General features: G+C 37.0%; 2 protein-coding genes across 4 annotated transcripts; both read right to left on the bottom strand.

The window, feature by feature from the left end:
* Positions 1–2,566: 2,566 nt before the first annotated feature.
* LOC147853450 (Class I peptide chain release factor) lies at positions 2,567–5,285 on the bottom strand. Of its 3 annotated transcripts, none has more exons than XM_087332686.1 (8): positions 5,030–5,285; positions 4,180–4,239; positions 3,986–4,068; positions 3,716–3,780; positions 3,586–3,619; positions 3,429–3,499; positions 2,959–3,080; positions 2,567–2,883 (listed from the first exon to the last, which is right to left on the bottom strand). In XM_087332686.1, exons 1-7 carry the CDS (start codon positions 5,259–5,261, stop codon positions 2,996–2,998), a joined length of 630 nt encoding a protein of 209 aa, XP_087188812.1. In that variant the 5' UTR covers positions 5,262–5,285; the 3' UTR covers positions 2,567–2,883; positions 2,959–2,995. The 3 variants fall into 3 exon arrangements, with proteins under 3 accessions (XP_087188812.1, XP_087188811.1, XP_087188813.1); XM_087332685.1 differs by having other exon boundaries at positions 4,180–4,281; XM_087332687.1 differs by lacking the exons at positions 2,567–2,883; positions 2,959–3,080 and having other exon boundaries at positions 3,425–3,499.
* Positions 5,286–8,755: 3,470 nt separating this feature from the next.
* Positions 8,756–11,739, bottom strand: LOC147853451 (BTB/POZ domain-containing protein At1g63850-like). The gene is made up of 2 exons (XM_087332213.1): positions 10,682–11,739; positions 8,756–10,080 (listed from the first exon to the last, which is right to left on the bottom strand). The coding sequence occupies exons 1-2, from the start codon at positions 11,678–11,680 to the stop codon at positions 9,118–9,120; spliced, it is 1,962 nt and encodes a 653-aa protein (XP_087188339.1). The 5' UTR covers positions 11,681–11,739; the 3' UTR covers positions 8,756–9,117.
* Positions 11,740–22,529: the final 10,790 nt, after the last annotated feature.

Raw genomic sequence — 22,529 nt, forward strand, 5'->3', positions numbered from 1 at the left:
CACAGACGGCGGTATTACACAGAGGCGTCTACCTCTTCCTTTATCTCTCTCTCTCTCGCTCTCTCTCTCGGCTGCTCTCACTTCGCTCCCTCTAAGTGGAAAACAGAAAAATGAGCAGCAACATACAGCAGTTTGCCCTAAGTCATATTTATACACATATGACTTTCGGGCTATTTACAAATATAGCCTCAAGGGCCCTTGGCAAACATATTCACACATATGTCCCCGCATCTGGATCTCTCTCCGGGTACATTCGTCATCCGGCTCCGTAACCGGGGTCTTCATCATCCGGCTCCGTAGCCGGGTCTTTATCCGGCTTCATGCCGGGTACTCTTCATCCGGCTTCATGCCGGGTACTCTTCATCCTCTGGTTCCGTAACCGTAACCGGGCTTGCCGTCATTCATTTCCGGACATCCCATCCGGAGGGACCGAAATCCCAACACTATAGACCCATTTGAAGAAGATTATCACTCAATTGCAAGATTTTCTCAACTCTGAAATTTATCAGGGGTTGAGTCTAACTTGACCAATTGTAGATATTAATTCCCTTCCATTGACATTTTTAAGTGCAATGATGGATGCACATTGATTCTCGATCAATGCTTCACACATATATGTACATACATATATGCGTAGATATAGATTAGGTGTAAGCATTGACATGCATACATAGGCAGTATAAGCATGTGCTTTTGTTTATCTATAGATGTACTATCCATTAACGTATGTGTCATATCTATGTCAATGTAAAAATGCAAGACTCATCTTACTTAGCAAAGCAATTTTCATGTAATTAGGCCACCTATTATTATATATAAAAGAGGAGGTAGTGAGTTCATGTAGTCTACTTTGTAAAGAGATCCATAAAGTCATAATGCAACTCAAACGATGCAAACTAGAGCATCCTCACAAGATTCCAAAACATCAAATTTTTTGACATATTTTGCTTGCTCCATAACTTGCATAATAGGGGAATCGGGATCGGATATATGAATCCATGACTTTATTGTGCATGTGTTTTCATTTCACGTATGTTACAAGTCCTAGTGTCCATTTTCTTCTCTTTCAATGCATACTTATGTTCAATCTTGCTTAAATATTCATTTACCTCCATTGATGTTGATTACATAGTTTCAATTCATCCTCAAGTTGTGCAAGTTATGTTGATCGCATGTGAAACAAATTTTTTATGGATGCTCAATTTTGAACAACAAGAAGCTTTATTTTCCATTGTCCATCATGAATTTCCACAACTCTTGGATTGGTAATAATGGGTGTGTTAGGCTTTTCAATAATCCATGTATGCCTATTAGAGCTTGCCATTCTTCTTTAGGCCAATCATACAATAGGGTGTAGCAACTATATCATATCGTTGAGTGGCTGAATGAAGTCTACATGGGGAAGCTTAGTTATATCCCCCTTTACTTTCACAACATAATAAGGATTTAAATGATACCAAGGTGTTGAGCTAGGCCACTTGCATCAAATTTTTGGTTGGAATTTATTTATGACGGTCTAGTCAGGGGAACCAATCCCTGCATTTCCTCGTTTTACTAGGTGAAACACACCCTTGCATGCATTATTCAAAGATGTTGATGAGTTGTTGTCAACAAGGGCACCTATAGACCCATGGTGATGTGAATGAACTGGGGATATCTACCCAAATGTAGCAACACCTTCCACCTCTCTAGACTAGAAGGCCTTGAAATGAAGACCAATTGCATCTATAGAGGCCCAAATGAAGTTCCTCCACAAACATACAATACATAAAAAGCTCCCCCCATCTTTAAAAAAAAAATAGTCCTCTAATTTTGCCTTTACCACACACTCTATTGTTATACTTGAGAGTTTACTTTCATTTTTATCATGCATTGCGTCTAATCACTTTTCTCCATTGTTTTACATTTTTTGTCCCAATGGGGTTTGAACTCAATACCTCTAATTTGACCATCATATCCCCTTTCTACATTGTTTTCCATTTTTAGTCCCAATTGGGTTTGAACCCAATACCTCTAATTTGACCATCACACACTTTAAACAATTGAGCAAGTATTATATATATATGAATCATTATGTATATTCATAATCGAACAAGTTGCTAGATACTAAGCTTTATTAACCTAATAAACATTTTGAACGAAAATTCTACATGATTGAAGATGGTCATACTAGAAGCACATTGAATAATAATTGTCTGGCATATTGATGTATTTATTAATATATGTATATGCCAACTTACAACTCTAAAGCATTCTATGGATGTATTTATAATTGTCAGTTTGTCACTCAAGGGTTTGCATGCTGTAGAAGCAAAGCGCAAATAAGAGAGTGAAAACTCAATGGTACCAAATGCCTCATTGAATATGGTCTGATATGAGATCTAATTTTCAGTCTAGGCAGAACCCGAGAAATACTAGAAACACCAATTTATATCCCTAGGATACTCCCAAATGCAGGCATACAAGCATATATCCCAACAACGAAGTAATACATAATTTTGAACATATAGCAAGTGGAGACAAATCACAATTCTACTAGTTAATTCATCCTTTCATCCTCAAAATGTATTTTGAAAATGCAATATGCATTCCACTTTGAAACAATGTTGGCACTTATACAATTCTCAAGCAGGAACATATGTACCAACATTCTAGTATACATCATCCATCCTCTAGTAGATGGTTTAGAATTTATGTTCAATATTATACATGTGGATTCTTGAGAAGAATCCAAAAGAATCTTTATATATTCTTTCCAATGCTGATCACTTCAAAAGCTGTTAGTTTCACACCAGAATGGGTATCATTGAAAGTGTGATTGATTTTTTGAAGAGTCATGTGTTGAGACATTTCCATTAATTGCTTCCAATACACATGCAATAACTGTGAAGAAATCAAAATGTTACAACAAAAATCAGAACTTTTGTGTTCGTATGAGATTTCAGACTTGATAATTACCTTCACAAATGAACATTTGATGACTTCTACGAAGCATTTAATCCCAGCCACCTTTTCGATTCGCTTTCTTCAATGAAGCCTTTTTCTTTGTATCTAGCCTTCTTTCATTCTCAATTCTTGCCCTGAAAATTTTCAGATATACATGCAGATATCAAGTTTCACAACAACAAGAAAGCACAGATTTCCACTAACAATCACTAGCATTATCTGTAACAAAAGAAACATTGGCCACTTTATATGACATAAATGGACAAGACCGGTACATCTGATTGTAAGTCATTGAGGATCCAACATCTCTTGACAACTACTGCTCTATCAATCAATTCATCATTGTCATCATCATGCATACCTATGTGCATCATATCATTCCAAATGCATTTAGTTCTACTGATATTGGTCCGAAAACCAAACGTCAAGTCACATTATGAATTTTCTCATTCCATCCATATGAAAACATATTCTTTACTTACAATCTATTTATCTTGCTTTTTGTCTGCTCTGAAGGAGGTGGTGGAACATAAGCGGCGGCATCAATCAAATCCTGCATTCAAACAAGTAAACATCTTCATCATACTATTATGATTCATTTCTAAACAGACATATGTGAATCGCACCTCCAGATATTACCTGAAGCTTAGAGAGAGCATCTTCAATGTTCCCTCTGTTATAATTAATTGAATAAAAAGAAAAAAAGCAATCAAATATCAAATGCAAATATGTGGGCTGGAAGCTCAAGGAAAGCGCAACTCAAACTTACTTCTGCGTCCTAGTTTTTGTTGACGTTATGACCAGTTCACCTTGGCTGTTAATTCGATTCTTTTCCTGCATGAAACATAGATGGTAAAGCTTAATAAAATAAGCAACATAAGATCAAGCTTTAGGAAGAAAAAAAACAAGATCAGCGCAATAGCTAGCATTGTAGTTGAGCTTATCGACAGAAAATTTTGCAAAATTTTATATATGGAACTACTAAGCTAGTGGTAAATATATCTAACAAAATGGACAAATAAAGATTTGAGAGTAAAACCATTTGTAAGAGTTTCTCCCTGATCTTTTGAGGTAACCAGTCCGCGGTCTCAACATTGAAGCGCATATCTACTTTTGTATTCACTGTATAGACACAAACAGCGAAGAATGTGAAAAGGTAAAACAAACCAAAAATAAAACAAGGCAGATAGACATTAATCAGCATTCAGACCAAAAAAAGGGACTCTTCAAAACCTTTATTAACATTCTGCCCTCCAGGTCCTCCACTTCTGGCAAAATTCACAGTTACATGCTCTGCACATAAAAGTGTCACTCTCACATGAAGCACTGTTAAGACTGAATTGTATTATATTAATCATCTTAACCATGTCAATCCTGTTCTCTCTCACTCTATCCGTTATTAATAGTTTCCTTCGCTGTATATATTTCCATGTTAGCCTTGTATCATATTATGCTCAGTGAATAACACCAATAAGAAAGAAAACACTATCGACTGGTAGTTACATATGTTTTAGCTGTAAACAGCACAATCAAACTGTTAAAACTAATGCTAATGAGCATATCATTCAGCTATTTGATTTCTCCCCCAGACTCACTTGCAAACACCGCATTTGAAATAAGTTAATGCAAATGCTAAACAAATATGCTGATAGCTATTCAAATTTCTCCCTCCTTGGTGTAACTGAACTGAAGCTAAAGAGGAGAGTAAGAGACGCACGATTTCATACGAAAGAAAAGTAAGGTTCAAGCCAAATGAGGATACTGTTGAGCAAGAACCACCTCATTTTACATGTCGTGTTTGTATAGTCCATAAATCTCCAGTTACATGACTAAAGCAAATGATTTATGGCATTGATCATTGTTGTTGCCTCCTTGGGAGAAGTAATATTGAATTATTGGTGACGAAATGTTGACCTCAAAAGAGAGAGAGAGAGGAGAATGACCTAGCTCTTAAGATTGATTTACGGTAGGGATTAAGCCACAGGTGAGCATTTGATAAGAAAATAAAGAAACATTTTCACGGGATATAAGTATGTATTTAGGAGAATTTTTTTGTCAAAAACCAGAGTAGATGAGAAGACACCTAGAGAGACTTTGGGTATTTGCACGGCTTCGGAGCTCCGTGATTCGGAGTCCTCGAGGAGGCGCCGGGTCTGCGCGAGCCGAGAAGGTGCACGTGGCTGCTCCGACGCAGAGCAGAAGCATCGCAGTGTCTTGTATCGAGGAAGAAGAGAGGAGAAGGAGGAGCGAGCGGCGATGGAGGTCGTTGCTGGGAAGGCGAGGCGGAGCAGAGCAGCCCTCGCGATCGTGGCCATGGAGGAGGAGGAAAGCAGAGAAACAGAGAGACAGAAAGAAAACAGAGCATATATACATTGTACATAATACATATATGTATATGTTATTTCGTGTGTTGTGTTTTTTTGTGAACAAAGTGGAACAGGGGATTTCGGGACACAAAAGAACTTGGCTTGGCTTTGTTTTTGGTTGTGTAATTTCCGTTCCGTCTGACCTTCGGAGCGAGACATTCATCGGTCATGGGTCATCAGTCTCCAGGTCATGGCTCATGGGTCATGGGTCGTCGGGTCGTCGGTCATCGGTCATCGATCTCCTTATGTCCATCTTATCATCGATGGCCAGCCACTCGGAATCTTCATTGCTTGTATATCGTGTGCAACACATCGCTTGCTCACTTGCTCCTTGACATCTTCTTCGTCTCCATCCATTCTTTCGAACCATCCAATTGTCGGCATTGTTCTTTTCAACCGATCGGAATACTACCCGAAAGGGCAAAGGATATTCTTAGATATGATTCTCTTAGATCATGTGGAATCGATGAGAATCATATACATTCTTTCCAACTTAGATGAAGGGCATAGAATTTTGTGAATGTCAACTCTTCACGTATCTAGCTACTGACATATGCCCTATATGTGTGAACCTTGGTTGACACTATTACTCAATCATTGGGACTTTTCCCAAGTCTACTTATTGGGAAATTTCTGATGTTCTTGGAACTACTTACTAATTGTGCTCCTTTTGAGAGCTATATCTTCGTAGTAGACAACATGTTGTGTGATGATCATTAGCTATTAACTTGGTCTTTGAATAGTGCACCCACAAACCCCCACAAATACTCTCTTTTTGGTTGGACACCCACCCAATATGAGATTATATGCTTGTTACATAGCTTATGAGAAGCATCCAATCCAAATGCCTATTATACCACACCATATGAAAGTGTCCTCCAAGGGTTACTACATTGCAAATCTAGATATTTACTTCAATTTGTCTATCTAGAACACACATAGGCAAGAGAGTCATTTCTTTATCCAAGACAAAGATTTAATACCTTAGAGAACACGTCAACATGGTCAAAAGGAGAAAGGCTCCAATTTTGCGAATTACGACAAAGTTAAATTATCGATATAGGGTTGTGTGTACATATTATTATGTTTGAATACTAAATTCATTGAAGTGGTAAATTCTTAATGAGAAGCCTACGTAGTTTTTTTACATCAAAGTTGTTCCTTGATTGAAGATATGATAATTGTATTAGTAAGTTATTGAAATGCAAGAGAAATTAGGAAAATCATCATCCCAATTTTATCACCTTCACAGAAAGCACATGATCATAATAGGCCCAGTTTTGATAACCCATATAATGAGATCCTATTGTAAATTCTTGTAAATGAAAATTAGTTCATATGGACCTCGTATTCTACTGCTTAGAATACTTCCAATGATTTTCCAAATCATGATATCATTTTTTTACATACTTAACTAATGGCACGGGCATGATCAATTAAATACTCCACACCTATAAGTGTGTATGCATGTATAATGATGACAAAGAAATTCTTGGTATTTAGTCTCACACAATGGATGTTGAGAGTTAAAGATATTGTAACACCATGCTCATGGATCAATGTAAGTTTGAGGCATGCAATACATTTCATGAATCATAAGCATCCTCCAATAACAACATAATCAACTTAATGGTCATTAACACTAATAACATCATTTTCTTCCATTGTAATTGTTAATATTAACATTTAAAGCTTCTCAAGGAGACATGAATTTGCTAACCATGGTGCACAATGGAATTTCTAGGTCATTTCAAAATGTAAATTCATTTGATTGTCGATAGACTAACTCACCTACTTTAGTTCAAGGGTCAAGAATAGACTCAACAAAATAATGTCACTCCCCCTAATCATTCTAAGGGTTTTGCTTATGCTCATATTTACGAACAAAATGCAAATAAAAAAATCATAATATTAGTGATCTATTCATGTTGGCATAATTTTCGTGTGGATGTGTGAATGCATCTATAATGTGGGGATATTGTAATAGGTGTGGGGTGGTTTCTCTACAAAGGTTCAGAATTAGGTACAACTTTTGTATGTCAAGATCTAACAGAACCTCACAAGCATCCTTATTCGGAGATGCATAGGAATAAATGCTAAACTCCACTATGACTATCAAAATCACGCTACTAATTGACAAACTAAACATCATTAACCAAGTAATTATGATGAGGAAGCAATAGTGAAGACATTTGAAGACTTCTATTTAATTAGAATGAGATGGTCATAGCTTGGTGTGGTGGTGCACTTGAGATTGAGAGTTGTAACATTGCGTCTACAAACTCTCACAAAGAGATGGAAAGAAGCTTGGGAAGAAACAAAATCAAGGGGGCCTTGTAGGCCTTGTAGGTTCATGCCCATACCATAACTCATGACATGGTGAACCCACATTCAAGCATGAGAATTGTTAACCAAAATCTTGAAATGAATATGTCAATCGCCAATCCCCATGAATCCTCGGTTTATGTCCATCCAAGCCATGTGTGTTATACTATGTCAAATGTTGAATAGTTTCTAGAGGCCAAAAGCCTTTATTTTAATGAAGTCATCTAACGGTAAGCAATATCTCGGGGTCATAGATGGAATAACTTGAATGCGGGATTATTAGCCTAGTAGACTCATTTGAATTGGTCTCTCCCAATGGTCTTAGTGGTTTATCAATCTAATCATCTCTCTCTCTAGTCCTTGGCTTGATGGCTTACATCATAGCATCAAAGTCAAAAAATTGTAAGAACTCACATCACCATGAACTAGGCCTTGCCCTAGAGCTTGCAATGAATCCCCTATGCACATAAAAAATGGGGCCTAATAGATATGGCACAATGTCATTCACCAAATGAGAATTGGGCAAATCTCCACTACAAATTGGCCCATTTCCTTGGAATGTGGACATATTATTAGTGTATCAATCCATGACAAGTGTGAGATGTACAATGTGTTATCATCATTAAGGTGAGAACTATATCATCATGTACATTAATTTAGAAGCAAGAAAAAACTCTAAAAAAGTTGCAAGGTTTTCTTTTTATTTCCCAAAACATAGTAGGTTTGCATTGTTTCCCAAAACAGTCCTGTTGCTCTCCCTTGACTTGTATATGTTAATCATGGGTATTTGAGCATATATTCAAAAACTTACCAAAATTTGGCAAATTAATGGAAAGTTGCATGGGTAGTTGAAGATTCATCGAGTTTCTTTTCATTACAATTCATTGTATGTGTGCAAGACAAACCTTAGGAACACAAGCTCATGTATGTGATCTATGAGAAACCAAATGTTTATAAAACAAAGGGTATAGCCCCACCTTCCTATTGCACCATTGATTTTCAACAATGAAATGTGTGCATGTATTGAGTGTGACATCCATGTCACATCAGGTCATATACATAATTGAATCCATGATTACGCAACGAGCAACCACTCGACATCATATTCACAACAAAGCGACAAGTAACACATACATAATTGAATCCATGAGGCTTGAAACTAACATACATATTTGTAAAATCCATGTGTATTTAAGGGGAAGGGGGGGGGGTCCTTGTAAGACTTTTGAAGGTAGACATATTGATGGGCAACAAGATTGGCACGCTGAAACCTTTTCTTACAGCTTCGACAACCAATAAATCATCCTCGAAAGCAAAGTGCCAATAATGTATCTTAAACAATGCTTCAGCCAGTCTTTCTTTGCATGGAAAATACCCATTGACACATTATACCAGATGAGTTACAATGGGCCACACATGAAAGCAACTTATAGCAACTACCATATCTTCTATATGCAAGGTTTTCACTATTATATTTATGTTACGCTAGTTGGTCTCCTGAGCTTCTGAGTTGTAAGGGTGATGCACATGAATCGACAACTTGTGGCCTCACAAATGTCCTCCTCCACCATATCTCAAATGCTCGTTGCAAATTCGGGCAATCATCACCATTCTTCAGGAATCTGTCGAACCAAGCAATCATAATACTTTGTTGTTGCTTCAGTGGTAGTGTCAAAATTGTTTGGCTAATACCTTCCTCCACAACTTTCCGATCAAGGCCTTTACATGCTCTTTGCATCCATCCGAAATCATCAATAAGAGGTTGTAACCAATTATGCAACAGTGTGAACCTAGTTTCCTTAGGAGCCAAAACTTGTCCTTGTCCTAGAGCTACACATAATCTTGCAGTTAGCCTACTCACTTCATATTTACCTAAAGCAATGGGAATCTTTCCATGAAGCAACACAAGCTCATCTTGATAAGCCCATATCCTCAGAAAGTCATCAGCAATATGTCTGTCGATCAAGATATCAACCAACCAGTTTAAGTTATCAGCTTGCCGCACAATTTGTGTTGTCAAAACACTCTTGTCTTGAACATTGGTATCAGAGCTTGTCGTTGCTTGTGTGTAAAAATGGAAGAGCGAGTCAAGGCATCTATGGCAAGCTTGATAGAGACTCTCTTTGCTTAGATCGATTTGATGCTTCCCTTGGGCAGCATTCTCTCGGAGCATTCTTGACACTAATCTCTTCATCTCTCGTCTCGCTTTGTCATCTGTGCCTTTGGTTACAAGATGCAAAAGGCGAACCAATACATCCTTGGAACCACTAAAATCATCACTCGAGAGCCTTTTGAGTACCTCACAAGCTCCTCCAGTGTTCTCAAGCTGGAGCTGGGATAGAAGTGAAGCCACTTTCTCCTCTTCATCTTCAGCCCAAGGTACTGCTTCCAAGTACTCAAGGCAAGATAACACACCAGCCTCAAACGAAATAGATGCAGACACCTGCAAAGCATCATTATGGAATGTAGCGTTGACCATTGACATAGGTAGGGGCTTAGAGTTTATAGTTTCAGGTATCTACAAAATAGATTTCCAGGGTATTGATTCTGAAAATATTTCAGCTTGAGCCATATTCATTTCCTATGCATAACAAAATATGTGCAACATGTTTAGGGTATAGGGTTTTTATTTGATACATTATGCATCTAAGGCCATGCTCATGTGCTATGCAGAAAATAATTTATTCGACGAGTTTTGAATTTGGAGCTTTAGAGTATGCACATTATTTATTTATTGAGCATAACAGAATGTGCATTATGAGTTGGCTTTTAGGTTATCAATACTGTGCAGTTTTAGCCATGTCCATTTCCTATGCGAAGGAAGCGGGAACAATGTGTGAAGATGTTGTGCCCTAGATGTGGTTACCGCCTATAATCCAAATCATGTCACGGAACGCTTCTTTTACTAAGAAGAAAATCTAAGCAGTTTACTTTAAGAACGTCAAGCACCCTCTACCATACAAATATCCAAGATGCCACAGCCACTTCTTTCATTAAAGGAAGAGAAAACAAACAAAAAGAAAAACTAAGTAGAGTTATCTTACCTTGAGAATACAGAGAACCCTCGAGACGCTCTCTCTAAGAAGCTTCTTCCTCATATTTTTGCAATACATGAGCCGAAGAGTCTCAACATATGCCTCCACATCCTCACAATCGGAGATTTGCACGATATTATTTCCAGCCAAGGCTAGTTGGGCAGACAACACCGGACTATAGGAGGAAATAATGTGAGCATGAACATAAACAGAAACACTAACAATGTCTCTTTTAGTACTGCTGAAGATGTCTTTGCTAGCATTACCATTACTATTGCTAAGGATAAGCTTGGCATCGCTCGATGAAGGGTCATTAAAGAGACTTCCGGGGCTGTTCGCACCCGGCGACAGGATTTGTTCAAGCTTTGTATGCGACTGAGGGGAGCAAGATCCAATGGTGTCTTGTATCTCATGTTCATTTACCATCATCTCAAAGAGTGTAGGAGAGGCTCTGGTTTTCTCCATGTTGTTCGCAAGAGGCGGTAATGGTAATGGTGGTGGTGAAGACTGACAACTGGTATCTGGGATGGTGTTACCAGGCATAGACAGGGTATTGTTACCAAGAACAGGAGTGATGGTGTTACAAGAAGCAGAAGGTGCTTCTATAAGGGGAGATACTCTCCCTGGAGATAACCTAATTCTGAAAGGAGACCCACTACTACTACTACTACTACCTCCTTTCTCCACTACCACTAAACTAGAATTGCTCTTCTTCATTGTAGCGTTATGATTTGATCCATTCTTCTTCGTCAAATCACGCTTAATGCTATTGTCTGCACTTTTTGAAGATCTCGTGAGCTTGTAGGCGATTCTAGAAGATGAGGAATGAGAAAAAGAAGAAATATTTGAGGAAGAAGGAGAAGAAGCCATAGAAGAAGAAGAAGGACGAGCCATACAACACCATAGCCCCTCTGAACTCACAGTTTCGACGGATTTAACAGACCTCGGCGTTCTCAGTGTATTGCTCGGAGATGGAGAAACCAATCCTTGGTCGTGATTTGTCGCCATGTGTATAGTGAGATCAGGGAGGAGGTCCTGCCTGTTACAAGAACAGAGGAATTTAGACACGGAGGGAAATTGAGAAGAAATGGTGTTTTGGATTAATCAGCGACTAACCTGGGTTGGGTGGAGCCCAAAATCAGCAGCAAACGGATTATTGATCCATAACGGGTGGGTGGGTTCTGCCTTATTAGAAGGATGGATGGATCCTGTCGACAGGATTTAGTTGTATTATGTGAATGGGCGATTTACTCTGTTTCTGAAAAGGCTAGGAAGGGAAAGGTAAGGAGAAAGCAATGTATTATCTATGTATGGGAAAGAAGAGACAATGGAGTATTTTAGTAGTGATTTTGTCCACTCAATATGGGCAGTCTAAAGAGTATATACATACATACATACATACTTACAAGTTACATACATACATATTGTGGCCATACAAAGTGAAGCCTTTTATTATTATGTTCACGTTTTGCATTCGGCTAAATTGAAGTCTTGATCGGATTGTCATGGGTCAGACACTGCCCGTCCACCCCGCATACCCATCCATGACGCATGTGTCCCCCCTTGTGTTAGTTCCGCTCTGCCCATAGGTTTAAATCTTAATTAAGGGTTGAACATATCGGTCTCCGTTGGACTAGACTGCCTTCCCCATCAAGCAACATCATTTTGGTCTTCTCTCTCGCTCACTCACTCTTGAATTATACAAGCCTAGCTGAAGCCTCATCTCTTTTGGTAGAAGCACATAAATCCATATATTTTTACTATATTTTCATTGGGAGCACAAATAATGCCTTTTTAGGATGTCACATTGGGACCAACAATGCTTTTTACCAAGCCCCATTGTTCATTGTCCTTCCATGGATGTTATGTATCGCAATCATTATGTCTTCACTTAAACTTCTCTTCGTGTCTGTATGTTCACACTTTCTATCGCCAATAAGCGTAGCAAGTTGTTAGGGCCAGTGCTCTTTGAAATATTAGATTAGGTGCAAAACATTCAAATCTTGGTTCATTGCATATGTTGCTTTTTCTTCGTGGGGAAGGGAATATGAACAAGTGTTAAGTAAATGGTAATAGTGAACCAGCCTTTAACATTTCATGGGGCATGCTTTATTTAATTTAAGTTACATGAAGTATATTGAAGTTTAGTCAAACTCAAAAAAATCAACATAGATCATAACAGAATTAGTTATGCCAAAACAAAGAGTTTTAGCAATTCAATCCATGCTCTACGCTTTCATGAAGAGTAGACTCCATGGAACAAAGCAAATTTCTTTGATAGCAATTACGGAGATCAAATTTCAGGAAATAGTGTATCAAACAGTATGACACAATACATTATGTACTAAACAACTAGGTGAAAGCCTTGGCATTGTACATAATCGACAAGTTTAATTAGACATTCACGAAATTACTTACAGATTATGATGATATGTTTTATGAAACTCGCCTACAAATAAAATGCACTACTACATTTGTTCCTACAAACACCGCCTTGCAACATTGACATTGACATTGACTCTTTAACTCTTCCTCATTCGAATTTGGGATTGCTAAAAATGGGTTTACCACAAAGACATTCTTTTCCATGATGTAAGTAGTTAAAACAATAGCATTGCCCTCTTAAAAGGCGACACTGACAAAGAAAAAGATGTTGTAAAATCACTCTAATTCTAGAAAGGTTAATTGTAGAATGCCGAAAATTTGTTGTACATCATCGTAGTAATAAGTGACTATTAAGTGTCTTGGGACAATCATATAAGATTGCTCTAATTCATATTTATGAGAATGGATACTTGCTTCATGCATTGTAATATCTTTCCTAAAACAGCTATCTAGATAATTGGCATATATATAACATTCTTTAGATTTTGAAACAGTCATTCAAGTGTTACATTCACTCACTCCTATGTGAAGTTTACGACACACAAGCTACACTTACTATGGGTAAATCCACCCACTCATCAATATTTCCTATTTCTTATTGGCGTCCTTTTCGAAGCAAGGTAAGATCTTATATGAATGGGCAAGGATGGGATGACTATCCTTGGGGTTTTATTTGATTTCCAAAGCAATGGCTGAAGAAACCGAGGATATACAAGACATACATTGTAAGTGCGGATACATATAATGTTGAGTAGGAATCCGAAATTCCTCTCTACTTCTTGATTTCAATAGTAGAACTTAGAAGGCATGGTTTTTAATGACAAAACGAGTTCTTTTTGCAACATCGAAAAGCGAAAAGATAGGAAACCCCTTCTATTTCATCGTGGTAAAGAAGAAGATCATTTGTCCTAGTAAAAATATAGAATAGAAGCAAATATAACATTTTTGTTGCCTTGCTTTTACTTCCAATGTAGAAGGCACACTGGTTTTGTCATCGAGCATTTGCATACACACAATAGTACTAGGTATGTTACACAAGGGAAATGAATGAACTTATTTATTTTCTCTGCTTCTCTCTCTCTCTCTCTCTCTATATATATATATATATATATATATATATATATGAGCATGCAGTTATTGATGAGAAAAGGCTTGGTTCAAGCAAGGAAAATAAAGGAATTTGAATGCTAAATCGTATGCATTCATACTTTATACGAAGATGAGAATAGTAGATCCATCAATCTAAAGTCGCCATGATGGATTTCTTTCGTAATTCACCTCTCGCTATCGAGCCATCGTACTATAGTTATGTATGAATTCAATTTCAATCGATTTCTTCATTCTCTTGACATGATACAAGTCACAAATTTATATCTTTATTTCTCTTTGGCACAGTGACATCTTGTAGCATTGTTTATCTCAAATAATTCATGTGCTTTACTTCCGACGATGATGATGACAACATTATCAAGCTTTCTTTAGTGTGAATTTTCTAAAATCAAACAACTCTTCTTTACATGCTAGAATTACACTTAGTTTTCAACATCAAGTAACAATACATTACTCCCTCAAAGTTGAATGTGCATTATATGTTGAAGCCAATGCAAATTTCATGATGGTTTGGAATTTATAAAATCGATCTCCAAAATCTATTACATGTTTAAACTCTCGCTTTCTCTCATAAGCATATATGTGCAAACTTTCAAGTCTTGTCTCCGTCACTTTCCAAATATCTGCAAAATGATGAAATTATTTCTACAAGAAAATGTATTGGATGGCGATGTTTGCTCATTCTAGTTCAACTTTGTAACAAATGATTGGCTAGCGTAATAATGTGTTCATCCTTCCTAATATTGTTAGCCATCACGGGCAAGAACATGTCCTTATTAATATAACTAAGGTTGGTGGAACATACATGAATTATGGGATAACCTCCACCAACCATCCTTACACACTCAAGCATTGCCTTTATGTAACACGATAACATTACTTAAAAGGTCCAACTAAGTTTATGTTCGATGTGAACTTTAATTGTATACGATTTTATTTGCTAGTATCACAATGATGTAATCTTTATGTGCATGAGGCTCTTGTTTATTAAATCTAAGTGATTAGGTTCACTTTAAAGGATGTTCTTGTTGATTTTAAGAAATATAGGTGCCCTTGTTTATAATTTCATTTGATCAAAATATCCAATGATATGCATTCAAAGTCGGATAGGTAGTTGTATCGAAACTATTCTTGAACCATGATGGATGTCTTCTTATAGTATCTAGAAAATGGAGAAGCTCAAACTCAATAGTTGATACGTAAATATTTGGCAGTACAAGATTGTCACTGACTATAGGGAACTGTGACTACCTTTTATTCCAGACACCAAAAGGAACATAATATTATTTTTGAAGAGAGTTCGTAATATTATAATGTTCTAAGTCAATCTAAAATCAATCATATTTCCAAAACACACTTGCTTTCACATTGTAATCCATGGCACATACATTATAGAGTCACACACACAATATATATATATATATATATATATATCATAACTTATAAGTATGGGAACCATGTTGTACTTAGTGATGTTTCTCATAATGGGGGCGATACCCTCAAACTAGAGAGTGTGATGACAATTCACAAATATGTGGCAAAGTAAATGTCATGGAGGTACCTTATTGATAGATGTTTGTGCAATAAAGATCCATGTCCAATTGCTCACGTTCTGATGTTCCTAATAAAATGTCACCTAACCTTCCAATATGTCCGTAGTGGAGTGACATCTACTTGGCTTCTCTTGTTTGCAATTAGGATCCAATTGCTCAATGCATTGGGGTTCTTTTTTTCCATAATTTAGAACCAAACTTGGAGAGACATTTGAACATCCACACCCTTGCAAGTGCCTCCCTTCTTTTGGTTGTCGCTACGTATTTTGGTCTAGTAAAGCATTCTAGTCATCATCTCTCTATCATTCTTATGTTGACCTAAATACATTGAAGAAGGGGGGCACTTTACATGGAGATTCAGATAATCACCGGAGGATGTGCTCCCATCCAAGGTGGTGGTCCATATACTTCCAGAATATGATGATGGGCATGTCTTGCATTTGCATTCACTTTTCCTCTATTTCTTTAGTTCTTATGGATGTGTCCCTTTGCCAAGTCACCAACTAGCCACATTTAGTTTATTATTGTGGTGGTTCGTGCTTATCATGGAGAGCAATTGCATGTGTCCTTCATTGCCACTGGGTAGAATTTTTTCCCATGAGTCCACACTCCATTGCTTAGCAACCTCATTATGTTATTGATGTATATAACGCATTGTGGTGATTTGCTTTTGATCTTTGATTCAATTTGCTCCCACTCAGTTTCACTACCTTTGTGAGGATCACCATAATGTTCTACCTCTAGGTGAAATGTTCCTAGTAAGACACAACTGTTAATCAATACCCTAGTCTCGTGGTCGACTCCACAATGACAAAAGATGAAACCTAGGCTATTTGTTGACACATTGGCCCCTCCATACTACAGTCAAATTCTTCTAACTACTTTGGTTGTCCCTACAATGTATGTTGGTTGAAGGTATAAACTTATTGTCTATAATATACTAATTGACTTACTCCCTCTCCAATCGTTTGGGTAACAAGGAAGCATGATGTTAAATACAACAGAATTTAGAGTGAAAGAGTTAGAAACAACTATATTTACTATTAGTGTGATTAGGAGAAGATGATCAATGATACTTCACACATGTGATACCATCTTTAGGAAGTCTAGTCAAGCCTTCATCAGATTGAGGTAAGAACTTCACAATGATAGCATGTAAGTTTGAGATACAACTAAGACTTGGAAGGAATGAAGGGGAGATGTTTTTGCAAGAACCCAAGGATTAAACAAGGAGATATTGTGAAAGATGACATTATGTTGTGGATCATTGTATAGCACCAAGTCATGTGAGAGAGCCAGTGAAAGGTTACAACCATCCTCATCATATTGACCTTTAAGAGGTGTCGGTAGAACACATTCACATTCACATAAGGATTATATAATTATCTAATTAACAACATATATGTTATTGACCACATTACAATTAGAAAAATTTGAACCTATTTTGAAACATAGGGGAACCTACATTGAAAGCAATTGAAAGCTCCATAATTGTTAAGGAAAGAGTTTTTTCTCTTGAATTCTCTAATATAGAAGTAAAAAATTGTGTTAAAATTCAACGACATAAAAATAGAATGACTTATTTAGACTTTCTGGCGAAGCTATATGTTAGAATCTCCCTACTTTAAAATCAACGAGAGATCATGTTATTTCTATATTCAAACATGGACTAAAAATCATGGGGAAATAGGTGGTTGTTCCAAAGCAAGCCAACAAGAAGAGCTCTAGCATGAGTTGAGGGTACACTCATTAAGAACATTGTAAGGTTAAAGGAAGTAGAAAGGTAAGGACACATACTTTCCAAATGAGAGTTCTACTGGTATGTCAACTTTTGGAGACGTCTCTAGTTAATAGTAGAAGCTTTATGAAACTTATGATGACATATTTCGTATGAAATCGAATGGTACTACTTTGGAGGTGTTGTGGGGATTGGAGAGCAATGATGCACTCTTCAGTGATTACCCTTGCTAGTAGGGACAAATCCCAAAGATCCCGCATCAAGTGCCTCCTCATAGAGACAAAACATTTCCCGTGTATCGAGAGTATGCGCTGATTGAGGTCACATAGCCTCTACATTCATCATAAAGATGATTACAAAATTCAAATGAGAATATTTATAGCCCTCAAAATGAATAGTCCTTTTCAAGTAGGAAAAAAGAATATTCCTATTTGAAATCTATCTTTCCTCTATTAAATGCTCGTGGGTCACAATATTAGAAGCATATTATACATACATGGATTTTAGGTACATGAGGACCTTCTTGATGAGGCCATGCCTCATTATTATACTGATGATTTTACTTATATACTTCTATTATGGTGTGCATATTCCTCAATGAATTGGCTTCGACATTTGGCAAACTCACAATAAATCTATATGTGGACCTATATTGGCAGTATGGGCAATTTTAAATGGAGATTTAGAGAGAACCATGTCATCCTCGAATGTTTGAAATAGGATTTCAATTGTTGTGTTGGCTTCATGCAATTTGGCATGCTTCTTGAATTATACAATCTTTTTGAAGACAACAATGAACGGTTCTTGGACTCAAACAATGTGTGGGTATTAGAGATATGTGGAACATGGATTTAGTGAGACAACACTCTCCCTCTTTGTGCAAATGCAAAGACTTGTGTCACACTTGTTTGCTGCCTGAAAGCATGTGGTAGCATTAGAGCTACATTAGCAGGCAATGAAATTCACAAGGATATTGTACAAAAAGTTGTTGAAATATATTATTTCATTGGCAATACATTAGTAGATATGTAGGCAAAATGTGGGTCACTTGCTGAGGCATAGGTAGTATTTCACAGGCTTTCAGCCTAGGAACAAGTCTCTTGGAATGCATGATTGCAAGATATGCTGAGAATGGGAAATTTGAAGAAATGCTCAATCAATTTCATCAAATGAAGGATCCATGGCTAGCCATTGTCTTACACAAGATGGGCTTGAGAAGGATAGTCACTTCCTTTCCAACTATTTTGTATTTTGTCGTTGATATGCCTTTTTAAAAACTAATGGAAGGATAGGTTGTTTAGAAAAAAAAAAAAATCTATATGTAGGAGTTCATATACTTTTTTGTCTAAACAAATTATGGGCTCTATAAAGATGATTATTCTTCACTCTATCTAACATGCTTTCGTAACTAAACACTTGCAAAAACATGGTCTCTCTTTATGTTTCAAAACAAATTATTCATGGCAAGGGATCATAATCCTAAAGTCAACTACCCTAGATTCATGTCAACTTTTGGCGACGAATGTTTAGATCTAAATCTTATGTTGATGGAAAGTGATCATTTATATTTGCGGATCAAGAACAAGTCCTAATTTTATTCCAACACTCACTCTCAAAATCTAATTATTGTTTACCATTCTCTTTCATATACCAATACAAGAAATAGATAATGATTAGCTCTAAAGTAGCCTTTATTCAATGGAAAATCTAAAGTGATGTATAAAACCCTTCAACTATCATTTAAATCCACGAAACCGATAGATAGGTATATTCATAGACACACAAATTCGTCCAACTTAGTTGTACAAATAAGTACCATAAAAGATATCCGACAACAAATACTTATCAAGTCTACAAATACTCATATCAAAAGCATTCTTGCATCTTAAAGATGAGAAAGAAATGCGTTGTACGATAAAAATAACCTTATCAAAGATGGCTTAAGAAATAGTAATCATGTTATAGATATCACAATGAGTTATTCTTTAGCGATACCCCAAACATTGTAGCATCAAAAGTCATGATTTGTGAGAGAGAGAGAGAGAGAGAGAGAGAGAGAGAGAGAGAGAGAGAGTAAAGTACATCGTAAATGGAACATTGGAAACGAAGTCCATGTGTGGATAATTATTAATTTTGGATTGTGAAATAATCGAAGATCACATATAAAACTACTTCAGGTTCATTGTCTTGTAAAGTACATATATCAATTAGCGCTTGGTTCAACTCTAATGTAGAAACTTAAAAGGGAATTTACAAATGTATTGAGGAGAAAATTTTCAATTGGAAACACCAAGGGATACATTGGAAGTGATGCATATAGCCCTTGAGGCTCTACATGTTATAGTAACAATGTTTTTGCTAATATTTTGTTAGACTCACGATGTTTTCACATTACAATCACGAATCTTATAGGAAATCTTGATTATGATTGCTTCAATATCATATATTATTGAGGATTTTGTCAAGACTCAAGACCAACAAAATAAAGGTCGACATTTGTACGGACAAAAGAGATTGTATATATCTCCCTAAAACATTATCTCTAGACAAGATGGCAGAGAAATAAATCTAGCTATTGGGACAAATGAACAAATTGATATATGAAGAGTTGGATATAAATGTGAGCATGAAGAGTATAAATAAGCAAGCTCTTCATGGTTTAAGTGATACAACTAAATAGGTCAAATCAATGAGTTGTCGATAACATCGTGATTGGTTCAATATGTAGGGCGAACTCACATTGTAAACTTGTTAATGTAATTATGTAATGGTGAATTTTCCAAATAAAGAAACTACTTATGAGTGATCAATGTGGGAAAATATCACTGAATTCTTTCCAAATCTTCTATGGTGGGTTCAACCGTGGCTAAGCTCACAAGTGGATAATTAGTTACAACATTACCATGTCACTATTTTTATACTGGTCTCTTTCCTTCCCCATTTAAGGCTCACTATGGTACCATATAAGATGGTTTCTTCTCCTTCCTTGGGTCTAATATGTTGGTAATATTTAGAGATCAAATAGCTCAAACATATGGATTTGAGTAACTTTAGGAAGGGAAAAATATTTGGGAACAAGCACATGATGTTGAGTAAGGACAGAGTTAGCTTGCAAATATTACTATTCAACCTAATTAAATATGCCTAGTTTTCCTATTCAATACACCTATCAAACAACCAACATCATGTACCCACGATTCACTTATCCTCAAATGCTACAATCATTTCTATTAATAGTTCTTAGTAACAAGAGGTGGTTTGAGCCTATGGAATTATAGGAGTCCTGGCCAATCAATGGTAGATATATTATAAGCTTGCAAGTATGACCTTGATTTTTGAGTTTCTCATCAAACCTTGCCACTTGCAGAACAAATGTTTACTTATATAATATAGCTACATCGTGATGTGTATAGTTCCTTAGCTTCAACGGTCTTCTTTTTTTTCCAAAAAAAAACTCCTTCCATTAGTTATAAAAATTTACAAATGAGACGACTATGTACAAATCCCTAAAGGGACGCGATAGTTCCATCTTATGTGGATGCCCACTGACTCAAGAAAGGGAGAGGACGACCATTGTTGGATGAAGGCTATGCGTTGCCTTTCAACTCCCTCGGAGCCGCCCTTAAGGCCATCATATTGGCTCTTCAGAGTGGCTACAATTTCACTCCATATCTCTTGCAGTAACCTTGTTGGATGGGCGGTTTGGTTGGAGAAGACTCGCTTACATCGTTGTTTCCATAGAATCCAAAGGGTTATTGGGCTGACCAATTCCAACACCTCTTGAGATTTGTCATTAGGAGGAATGGAGTGGACATTGCCGCTGGAGGAGAAGAGGACCTCTTGTGCTTTTATCACCAAAGTTATCCCCTCCTCCTGATGCTCGTTTCGGGCAATTGCAGCCTGCCATGATAGCCAACATATGTTTCCCCACTTGATTGAACCTTGCACCTGACATAATTGCAACAAGCGGCCAACCCCCCGCCATATTTGATGGGACGTTGGGCAATCCCACAGAGCGTGTCGTATGGATTCTATTGCATGTGGGCACTCTACACAATTAGGAGAGCTAAGGTTCCCACGTTGCCATGCTCCACCGGTAGGGACTTATGTATTAACAACCATTGGAAAGTGGTAATTCGCCTCGCGTGTTGTTGTTTCCAGATTTTTTGCCAAAACTTGGTTATTATTGTGGAGGGAACTTGAAATGTGTGCCAGACCTTCGCAGTAACCAGTTCTCAGGCGGCTTGAGCAGCTAGAATGTGGCGACCCAGTCTAGTTGTGAATTGGAAGAAAGGGATGGGTTTGCTTCCTTGCCCCTCGTAGGGATCACGCCATGTCCATTGCAAAGGGTCCCAACTGACCTTACTCTTAAGTTTTATCTTTTTATGGTAGAGTAATTGTGCCTTTCCTCATAAAATGCAAGTACAACCTAAAATAGTGTACTAACAAAGAGACACCCCCTCCAACCCCACCCCATTATTTACATGTTTTAACATCAATATGCATGAGTACTTACCTACCTTATAAGTCTATCCAATTCCAATTTCTATTGAACAATCAATGTTGTGTCGTTTACTAGATTGAAAACAAATATATAGAAGCTACTATGATCTCAACTTCAATTACCCAACTTTTATTCTATCCTATGCACCATTCATGAGTGTGAACGAAGCTATCCTCAATGATTTAGTGGGGTTGTCTAATTTTCTATCATCCAAATTTGTATACTTTAGTTACTTTTTTAGTCTATGAAATTGATAACGATTGTATTCCACTTTATCAATAAGAGTGTATACCATATAATCTGAATTTAGCTACAAACAACCATTGGCATGCATTAAAACTATTCTCTGCTTGATAATTTAGTGAGTATCTAATGTTGGCAATCTCAAATATGAAAGAACGATGTTGTAAATGAGGCAACACTCCATTGGAGTTATAATAAGAGAGGGTGAGCCAAATAAAGGTACAAGCTCACATGTGCTTAATGAGTGTACACTCCAAGTTTGGAGGTGCTGCAATGGTTGGAGTCCAAAACTCTCGTCATTTCCGATCACCTTTTATAGAGAAC

Source organism: Azolla caroliniana, unplaced genomic scaffold, assembly GCF_043228905.1.
Source record: "Azolla caroliniana isolate FFs.n. ecotype wild unplaced genomic scaffold, voAzoCaro1.0.p SCAF_16, whole genome shotgun sequence".
NCBI lineage: Eukaryota > Viridiplantae > Streptophyta > Polypodiopsida > Salviniales > Salviniaceae > Azolla > Azolla caroliniana.

Coding starts and splice junctions, on each gene's coding strand:
- LOC147853450 (XM_087332685.1), bottom strand. CDS start 5,261: ATGGCCACGATCGCGAGGGCTGCTCTGCTCCGCCTCGCCTTCCCAGCA. Junction 4,069..4,179: donor AGGGCAGAATGTTAATAAAG/GTTTTGAAGAGT, acceptor GTGTCTATACAG/TGAATACAAAAGTAGATATG. Junction 3,781..3,985: donor GGGAGAAACTCTTACAAATG/GTTTTACTCTCA, acceptor TGTTTCATGCAG/GAAAAGAATCGAATTAACAG.
- LOC147853451 (XM_087332213.1), bottom strand. CDS start 11,680: ATGGCGACAAATCACGACCAAGGATTGGTTTCTCCATCTCCGAGCAAT. Junction 10,081..10,681: donor GGGTTCTCTGTATTCTCAAG/GTAAGATAACTC, acceptor GATGCTTTGCAG/GTGTCTGCATCTATTTCGTT.